The sequence below is a fragment of the Corvus kubaryi genome, unplaced genomic scaffold (genome assembly GCF_017639235.1).
Source record: "Corvus kubaryi isolate FWS band 111438036 unplaced genomic scaffold, C.kubaryi_AGA036_p1.0 split3-37304, whole genome shotgun sequence".
NCBI classification, from domain to species: domain Eukaryota; kingdom Metazoa; phylum Chordata; class Aves; order Passeriformes; family Corvidae; genus Corvus; species Corvus kubaryi.
In genome coordinates, this window is record NW_024582087.1 from 3,741,390 (window position 1) to 3,751,453 (window position 10,064).

Below are 10,064 nucleotides of genomic sequence, written 5' to 3' on the forward strand. Positions count from 1 at the left end.
CATTTAATGTGCTGGCCATACACAACTTTCATTTACTCAATAAAACAATTAATTACATGCTTTGAGTGCAGGAACTCTGCAGCATTTTCCCCCTGCTCAGCAACATCTCCACACTTACACACTAGCACCTGTATCAGACTGACCACTACACTGACAGCTCCACACTGCGAGCATGTCCAAGGTTATCCGGTCCCAGGGGTGATGGGAGGGATTCCCACCTGCCTGAACAGCACCTAGGCCCACAGGCCAGGCCATGCACCTTTCTGACCACACAACATACACCAGCAAAGATGCTTTTGTCCCCCCTATAAAGTGTCAGTAGCAAGAAACTACCCCCTCCAGCCACTCTACAGCCAGAGCACAGGCTCCCACCTTAGCATAGGTGTTATTTAACAAAACAAGGCATCACTTCACACCTTGATGCTACTACAACTGTCCATTACACTCCACATGGCACCCTTGATAAAGCAGCATTTCCCCCTGAAATGACCCACATAGACAAACCAGGGCAGGATTACTGGTTGGTTTTACTCAGATATTTACTTATCTCTTTATTGCCAGCTTCAACTGTAGTTCAATAAATACAAAATTAACAAAAATGTCAATAAATTTTATTAGCATTTATAATAACTATTATTATTATAATTATTAAATATTCCAAACCAACTGATTCCCTGGAGATGTTTGACTATAGTTCAAACATGAGATGCACACAGAGTCCCTTATAATATTACATTTGTCTCAAGCTTATAAAAATATATATTGACTCCTCAAGTGTGTATTTACAGTACTTAACATGTGGCTAATGAATATAAAAGCATCTGGAGATGAACCAATTTGATTCCCACTTGATTTCTTGTGAGGGGAGTGTTGCAGATGCTGCTCCAACAGGACTGGGGCTCTCCCGGCCCTTGGAGGAGGCAAAAGCCTCATGACATTTCAGAGGCTGGATGGGAAGAGACCAGGGTCATTTTGAGGCATTTCCCTTGCAGATCCAAAACAGCATTGCTGATTAATTTAATTATACTACTTCCCCAAGGAGAGAAGCTGAGAGGATGCAAGTTAATTTTAATATCGTAAGAACAATCTATAGCTTAATCTACAAAGTTTGTTATCTCATATTGGTGAGGAGATCAATTAGAAGTGTTTATTGTTGCAAAAAGCTGGGCTAGAAGGCTGCTTCCATGGGGGGCTTTCCTTTCCTTTCTTGAAAGAGAGACCAGGAAAGCTGATGACTCCCATTTCTGCTGAGTTGGAGACCATCCCAGAGCTCAGCTCCTGTGGGACCCCTCCACACAGCCACAGCTACTTCACACAGGAGCAACAGCCCCTGGCCAGCTACCAGCCACCACAGCCCAGGGAAACAGCCATGACCATAGATAACTGTGTTAAGGTTTATCCCTTTTCAGCTGGGCAACATCCAGAGGGACAGAGGAGCAGATTCCAGTGGCCACAAGTGGCACCCAGAGCCAACGCCTTGTCACATTCCTTATTTTGGAGACAGGGTCTGTTCTGGGGGACTCAAGGGAACATGTTGCTGCCTGCTCATGGCCAGGTCTGTTTTCCAAACTGAGGCACATTGTCATCTCATCACCAAGCCCTAGATGTCTCCAGACCTCCTTGAGAGCAGATGAACCAGCCTGGAGCCAGCTCCTCTAGTAGCAACTTCCCAGCATGGCTCCTGCATCCCAACAGACAGTACGATCAGGGAGAGGGGAGAGAAGATCCAGAATCAAGCTAGTTCAACCCCCTGCCTAGAGACCTGTAATATACTTTCTCTAGAGATAAAATGTAAACACAGAGAGTACACAAACTGCACTTGATCCTTGGGATCAGGCATTTCACTAAATGCAGGGCTCGGTTCACTGCTATTCCTCTTCAGGGTGGGAAACAGCGGGATGGCAAGTGACCAACCTGCCTGGACATGGGCCAAACTTAGAGAATTTATTTCTGCTAAAAATACTAACCAAGAGACATTGGGGAGGGAGCATAGCTTGAACTGCAGAGGGGGCAGGAAGGAGAGATCTCGTTTTCCCCAGAGAGCAACAAACTCCCCAGAGCATATGCAGCACTCACCTGGGCAGAGTGGTCACCATGCCAGCCCAAGGGGGCCCTTCACTCAATCCTCATTCAGATCCTAATCCTCTTGGAGCAGACTAACAGGAGGGTCTGACTGGAGCAGAGTTCCAACCAGATTCTGAGCATCTCCCACAGCCTTCATCCCCTATGTAAATCTTTGCCTTTCAGCTTTAATAACTCACTTGAGATACTTACAGATCATAATAAAAGCCTTACAAAACTCCACACAGAGCTGCAAAGACCCACTTAATTAACTAACTTCCAGGAAAGTTGTATTATTAAGATGCTATTTATGTCTTCTCAGGGATCAGGCTGCAGCTATGGGAGCTGCTGGCATGCCAGGCAGGCAGCACCATGCTCACAAAACAAAGTGCGGGTGTGCCCTGGGTTGCATGGATGCAGCACCATTTCCTCCACACTTTACTGGAGAATATTTAGTTTTGTTCACCAACTGAGGTGTCAACACTTGGCAAAGTAATTCACGGTGCAGAAGGGATGCGACTGGAAAGAGTTTCCTTCAGCACAGATGGGGAAAGTCACCTTCCAGGAGTTGGGCATTGGGTGAGATCTGCTCTCTAAATATAAAAGCAATAAAAACTCCTTGTGGGGTTGCTGTGATCTGTCAGGTTGCATAAAAGTACCCAAGGATTCACCAGCAGAATGCTAGATACAGAAATGTTGGCTCTGGATTAAGACAGTGCAAAAAGGTCCATCCCACCCTGTGAACTCAACTACCACATGAAATGGCATCAATACAGTTTGACTCATCTTACAAAACAGTGCTGGGGAGAGCCATGTCCACCCAGGCACGCTGCACCATCCCAGGAATCCTGGGCTGCCCCGGCACAGGGGACAGAAGCCCTGCTTTCTTGCCACGTGTTTGGCAGCACCCAGCTATTCCCACAGCCCATCTGAGACCACCAGGCTTCAGAGATGGGGCTGGTTGGGGCCAGCGGGCCGCTCCTCACCGGGAGTGCTGGGCCGGTGCTCTGCACCTTTGCAGGACATTGCTTCACACCTGCACGCCTCGGCCATGCATCTGGATGACCTGGGCCCGGAGGGTCTGGATCCCACTCAGGATGGTCTTCTGGTGTTCTGCCAGCGTGATCCCCAGGCTGAGGATGTCTCTGCAAAATGAGCCCCACATCAGCCAGGACAAACCAGCTCTAACCACCACATGCCCCAACACTGACTGCTTCCAGGCCAGACAGCACATGTTCCAGACATGCACAAGTAAGAAATCCCCAACCTTTTGTCCCAGCCGAAGCAATACTGACGCTGACCAGGCACTGCGGGCTAACAGGAGCCTGTAGCACACCATGCGTGGGACAGCTCTGACCCCGCCGCCCTGTGCTGCAGCACAACAGCTTATCAGTAAATCACACTGGATTTGGCTCTGCTGTCTGGCAGGGGCAGGGAACATTGCTCTCACTGCACCCACAACACAAGGCTACAGCCAGAAGAACAGGTCACTTACTGGGCCGTCATCCTGGCCACCGACTCCAGGTAGCAGTAGCCTGCAGCAGTGAAGTTGTCCTTGTACCTGCCCATTTCTATTGCTTCCAGCCACTCACCCACAGAGCTAAAAGATGGGAAGGCTGAGAAGGTTCTCTCGGAGAGGGGGATGGACATGCCATGGGACCTGCCAACAGAGAGGGTGGTGAAGAGGGAGTGGGGCATGGCACAGCAGAGGGGGGATGGGCAGGTGTGGCAAGAGGGTGGTCACCTGGGGCACATGGAGCTGGGACATGTGGAGCTGGGGCACTTCGGGGGCTCCAGGCTCTGCACCAACTTGCTCAGGACATTGTGGATTTGCGAGAACTTGGGCCGCTGGCTGCGGTCCTTCTGCCAGCAGTTGAGCATCAGTTGGTGGAGGAGTGGCTGGCAGTTTGCCGGGGCAGGCAGGCGGAACCCATCCTCCACAGCCTTCATCACCTGCAGGAGGTGAGGCGCTGGGGTCAGGTGCTGCGATGCAAATCGAAGGCAAACCCTGGGGCGAACCCCTGGGGCAAGCCTCCCTCCTCACATCCCACCCAGGAGCAGTAACAGCTCCTCCACACATCACGGAGCCACCACACTCCATCAGCAATCATCCACCACGCAGCTGCAGGGGACTCACATCCTGGTGGGACATGTCCCAGTAGGGTCTCTCGCCATAGGACATGACCTCCCACATGACGATTCCGAAGCTCCACACATCACTGGCAGGACTGAAGTGGTGATACTGGATGGCCTCAGGGGCTGACCACAGCACCAGGCTCTTCCCACCCTGGACAGGCAGAAGGGCAGGAATGATGTACTTGCCCAGCGGGATGTAGCCAATGCTGGCAATTCCCGGGCAGCCATTCACCATTCATCATGCCCTGCCTGGCATCACAGGGTGGACACTGAGCAAACCCATGTGCCATGAGCACATTTATGTCACTGCAACTGTATGCTACATGGAAGTGTGAGTCCTGAAATATTAATGGGAGAGGAGAATGTCCCCAGGAAGAGCTGATGGCATTTTGTACATTCATATTTAATGAAAACACCTCACAATTGTACAAACACAAGTCCCTCTGCAGCAGGGTTGTGGCCGGAGCAGGCATGGTGCCAGGCCACTGCTGTGCAGTTCCCTGGCCAAACATATTGGATTTCTACCTGAGAAAGAAGTTCAAGTATGCAGAGTCCCTGTTCATACTTGAAGAAAGAAATGGGAGCCTAGGAAAAGTGTTGACAACAGAATGTGGAAATGCAGCTCACCATGGTGGAGAAGATGGTTTCCATCTTGTCTTCCTTTGGACGTCTGAACCCAGTGATCTTGCATGCCAGGCTGGTGCTCACAAGGACCTTGTGGGCAGCAAGGCTTTTATGTACGTAGCCCATCTCTGCCAGGTACGCCATGCCAGAGGCTATGCCCTGCAGCATGCAGATGAGCTGGGTGACTGTGAACTGCCCCTCGTGTTTCTGTGAAAGCGGAGGAGAAAAAGCCAAAGGTCAGCAATGGGAACATGGCCAAGAGAGCCCAAGCTGGGCAGACACCCCAGTACTCACTCTGAGAAAGGAGTCCAGCAGGCCGTTCCCCATGTACTCCATCACTATCATCATGGTGCTCCCTGCAAAGACAGACCAGCAACACCGCATGAGGGCTGCCATCACTCAGGCAGTTCAGACACCACAAGGGTTAGAAATCCAGGTGCCAAGCCCTGCACTGCCTGGCTTTTGGGGGAGATAAGGACATTATCTCAGCCAGGTTATAATGAGCACTGGGTCCAAGGCTTCCCTGTCATTCCCAGCTAGGAATGGATTCCAGTATCAGAAGTTCCTTTCATCAGGACTCTGAAGCACATTACAAAGGACAGCACAGCCCAGTGAAAGCAAAAGCAACCAGCTCAGCCAGAATACTTCCTTTCCTAATAAAAAGCCTAGTTAGAATCAGCTCACGTGCTCTGGTTTCTTTGGATTTATGTGAATATCCATTTAACTATCACATCTATAGCCTGGTTCCACACACACGCTCATGGGAGAGAGCTGGAGCAGTCAGTCTCATCTGTTTTACCTGTAGAATCTCACTTCAATTTACTTTTATTAAGAGCATACATGTTTGGCTGCTAAGCCGGTCCCACTACCTGCATTTATTAATCTAGCTGGAAGCTTTTTATTAATCACCAGAATGCAAACCCAGCTGATACACGTGGGAATAGCTGGTCTCCAGGTAGCCAACTGCACCGCTAGCACCAGGTCACCTCTCCAATGCAGCAGTTTAAGCCCATTCCTGCACAGGAGCCTCCCGGGACCCGCATACCTCTGGTGATGACCCCCTCCAGGCGGATGACATTGGAGTGGTCAAACTGGCCCATGGTGCAGGCCTCAGCCAGAAAGGAGCGCTGCTGCTTCTCCGAGCAGCCTGCCCGCAGCGTCTGGATGGCCACCGGCAGCTCGCGCTTGCTGGGCAGCTTCAGGCACCCCCGGCAGATCTCCCCAAATTCTCCTGAGCAGCAGAGAAACGGGTTAAACAGATCCATGGCAGGACAGCTGCCACTCACACCACGCCATCCTGAGCACCTGCCCTGGATCGTGCCATTCCTCTGCATGGCCACTGACCCTCGGCCATCTCCAGAGCCTCTCAGCTGTTCTCTCCACCCTCTGCTTCAGTGCATAATCATGTTTTATCCCATGAGAGGAGGAGGAACCCCCCGCCACCGAGCTCATGCTCTGGGCCTGCCTAGTTCTGCCTCCTGGCTTGGCAGTGCAGGGTCTACTTCCCACAGAGCTGGACACAGCAGGGCTGGAGGGTTCCTGCAGGAAGAACATCCCACTGCACAGCCATGCACTCCACAACAGGAGCTACGGAATTCCCAACATAAAAAAACTATTGGCTTTACAGCATGAAGTGTGTAGCTATGAATAGCTTTATTGATTTGAAAATCAGGTTCTTGTTATGTCAGCAGTGAGACAAACACAATCCCAAATTCCTTAGATTTAAATGTCTTCCTTACTAGTTTCTTTCTTGATTTTTCAAACACCAGTTTGCTCATGAAAGGTACACAGGACTCTTCTGAGCTGCTCCACGCTGCAGTTCAGAGGCAACCTTGTCCCCTCCTCTGTGTCCTCTCCCCTTCAACACTGTCCTTCAGCTGCAGGCAAAGCCCTTCCCTCCTCCCTTCCTCCACCTCTGCTGCTGCTACAGCTGAATTTATCTTTAGGAAAAGAAATGACAAAGAATGATCATGTTTCTCACGTTCTGGCACACAGTAGCCATTAAGGCTCTAGGGTCCAGTCAGGGGATTTTAATTTGCTTTTAAGTTTTAGGCAGTGAAGTTGATGTAAATCGATAAATCATTAGGTTCACATATTTATAAATAGTTTTCATGCTGCTGTCAAACTGCCCAGATGCAGGTAATTGCGGATGCTTTCTGGTCCGTGTGGCATTTGCTTGGCTGTGTTCAGTGCCTCAGGAAAATACCAGGAATGTGGAACAAAGCTTCTGGACAAAATCCTCACCAGCCCCACTCCCATCCTCCACTGCAGGCAGGTACCCCCAAGACTGGAGCAATGTCATGGCACTGCCATTTGCTGGGAGCAAAAGGGGACCAGCACAGCCCATGGCACAGTCACCACCCTGTGGAACTTGCCTGTCCTGATAATCCTCTCTATTTTGATGCTGGCATTATCCAGCTCCTTGGCAAAGAGGTGCACAGCCTGCATGGGGTCTTCACAGGTGTCGGGGTCGATGTATGTCCTCCTGGTTGGTATTTTAACTGCAGGAAAGGCAAAAAGGGCGGATGAGAGGGGCTCATCAGAGCTTCCACCCACCCATCCTGGGAAACACTATCCCAGCTTATCCGTCTCCTGGTCTGTGGGCATGACCAATGTGCCACCTTTCAATAAGCAAAGCAAAAGACTCAGTTCTAAGGTTTCTAAGAATTTTTTTTAGGATTAAGTGAATCCAACTGCTCTGCTCCACTACCACAACCCCTGGGTAAAGGAGAGCAGCCCCTTCGCTCCTTCACCCTCCAAAGCCAGGTGAAATGGTCGAGGCAGGGCCTTCTACTTCCGAGGTGCTTTGGGGAACAGAAGAGCATGTGTGCACTCCATGGGCATATGCCAGGAATCAAATAAACTCATCAATCCCGACATCTGGATTCCCTCTGACAACTGTTGTCTGTAAAATTATTGCTGCTCAATAATCCAGAGTAGCCCCAGAAAACAAAGCTCTTTGCTCACGTTCATGAGAAACTGACGGAATAATTTATACACCCCATGGAAAGCTGCAAGCAGCCCCATTTCCTTTGGCACGCAGTGACCCACACACAGGAAGGACAGACATTGGCACATGAAGCTGTCAAGACCATGGTCCTTGGAGAGCCTTGCTGTGCTGGCCCCTGCTCTGGGATAACACAGGATGACAACACTTCAAAAGTGAGAACTCAGGGCTGCTTTGGTGGGTTATTAACAATGATAAATACAGGGATCCCCACAGTCACACCAGTCACGATGGCTGGGCCACTTACAGTGGAAGTACAGTTCCTCGTCCCCATCCTGGCTGGCTTTGCTGTACCCACACTGCCTGCAAAGAGAATGAAGATGCACACCAGCACCTGGGCAGCAGCCCCTTACCCCAGCTCAAACCCTCCTGGACCGTGCCTGGCCCTGCTCACCTCCTCCAGACCATCACACCAATCACCATGGACACCAGCACTGTCAGCCCCGCAATGGCCACCACTGTGATGATGAGGACAGGCTTCTGCTCACTGGAGGCCACTGTCACTGCCGGGAGGGAAGCAGAGCCAGTCATCAGCGTGCTCTGGGGCAGGTTCAAAGAGAGGAGCTGCCTTGGTCACTGCTCCCATGGCCAGCCTGTGCCCTCCAGAAGGCCTGTGGAAGTAGCCACCCAGCTGCTTTTCACCATCCTCACAACAATTCACATTCTGGTTCAGCTTTAAGAGCCCAAGCTGGTGGTATCAGCCCAACATGCTGGGCAGTGCTGCAGGCACAGACGGAGCAACCCAGCACTGCTGCACCAGCTCCTGGTTTTGTTAATCAGAGCTGAGGAAGATTCCTGTTTATCAGAGGAACATATCAAAATTTATGGCTTACAAATAGTTTTCTTTCATCACATTAATCCCTTTTCCTCCTGCTTTTGCAAACAGGGGTATTGGATAGCTACATTCTCTATAAAATCTTTATTGGCTTCATTTCATTCTGAAATGTCTTCTGTGTGGCAAATGAAGGCAATTTAAAGCCCTGTTAAACACAATCTGTGGGAGCTGTTCTGAGCCAGCCAGCTCAGCCTCACACTTCCAGCCAGCATGGGGGATTGTGCTGAAGCCCAACATCCCTCGAGCCCTCTTCTAGTGAAATAAGAAGCTTTTGGACCACAGTTACGAATGGGAATTTAAAAGAAGTCTCAGCAGATAACACTGATGCTGGCTGCCCTGAGCCAGCCAAGCAGTAGACAAGCCAAGTGCCTCCAGAGCCAGGACAGCAGCGGGAGGCAGGGAGCAGTCAAGAGCTAAGCATGTTTTTGGGCAATCTCAGCCAAACAGCAGAGACTGTCCCAGCCTCCTCATGAGAAAGAAGCCAGAGAGTAGCTGCCCTCATTGACTCTTCACTGGGAAGAGCCAGGACAGGCTCCCCCAGGACAGGAAGGGCAGCAGGACCAACCTCATCAAAATCTAGTGGGAAAATGCGAGGGAAAGTAAGCTCCTGGACAGTAGTGGCCCTTAGACCTGGAGAAGCAGAACCAGAGGAACAGATGCTGCTTCACGAAACCAGGAGCAGCTGGGGCACAAGCTGCAAGCACAGTGTCCCCAGGGCCCAGCTCAGAGCCCTGACAGGGACATGAGCCCTGCTGCACTTACACTCTGCCAGTGTCTCCACTTCAATGCCAGGGTTGTAGTTCCCGTAGTCTGGAGACGAAGATGTTCGTATTTGGAAAATATAGAGGGTACCAGGCTTCAGGTTATTGACCGTCACGGCCGTTGATGTGGTTTTCACAGTTGAGTAACTCTGATCTCTCTGATCCTGTGAAATAATGAGATACCTGAGATGGAGCTGGACTGACAGCTGTGCCATGGAGGCGGCACGGCACAGCCGTATCCTCAGCTTTGGGCCCCATCAGGACAGCTTGTCCAAAGAGCCAGCCTCTAAAAGAAATACATTCACTGGATGTCTCATGAACAGAAATTACATGGGAAGGTCACAGGAAATGGCAGATGGAGCTGGATCATGCTATGAAGACATGAAGGCAGAAGATGGGGTGATGGGGAGCAGCTGTGCCACCCTGCACAGCAACTTCTGCCTGTGCCAGGCTCAGCTGTGGCATCAGCCAGCCCTTTCCTGCTCCCCTGCTGCAGCCACTCGAGTACTGGAGCAAATCTGTGTGGATTGGCAAATGGCAGTGGAGCCCCAAGGAGCATCCCAGCCCCACAGTCCGGCACAGGCAGTGTCCCAGCCCTGCAGTCCGGCACGGGCAGTGTCCCGGCCCCACAGTCTGGCAT

General features: G+C 51.0%; 1 protein-coding gene across 5 annotated transcripts in view; it reads right to left on the reverse strand.

Moving 5' to 3' along the window:
• Positions 1–521: 521 nt before the first annotated feature.
• Positions 522–10,064, reverse strand: part of EPHA10 (EPH receptor A10) — a 46,233-nt gene continuing 36,690 nt past the window's right edge. For all 5 annotated transcript variants that reach the window (XM_042015616.1, XM_042015612.1, XM_042015614.1 and 2 more), the window contains 11 exons: positions 9,426–9,588; positions 8,223–8,331; positions 8,076–8,131; positions 7,197–7,322; positions 5,867–6,052; positions 5,116–5,177; positions 4,825–5,028; positions 4,199–4,348; positions 3,806–4,014; positions 3,557–3,721; positions 522–3,206 (listed from right to left, as the gene is read on the reverse strand). In XM_042015616.1, coding sequence (XP_041871550.1) covers positions 3,092–3,206; positions 3,557–3,721; positions 3,806–4,014; positions 4,199–4,348; positions 4,825–5,028; positions 5,116–5,177; positions 5,867–6,052; positions 7,197–7,322; positions 8,076–8,131; positions 8,223–8,331; positions 9,426–9,588 — 1,545 coding nt within the window. In that variant the 3' untranslated portion in view covers positions 522–3,091. The remainder of the gene's footprint in view (positions 3,207–3,556; positions 3,722–3,805; positions 4,015–4,198; positions 4,349–4,824; positions 5,029–5,115; positions 5,178–5,866; positions 6,053–7,196; positions 7,323–8,075; positions 8,132–8,222; positions 8,332–9,425; positions 9,589–10,064) is intronic.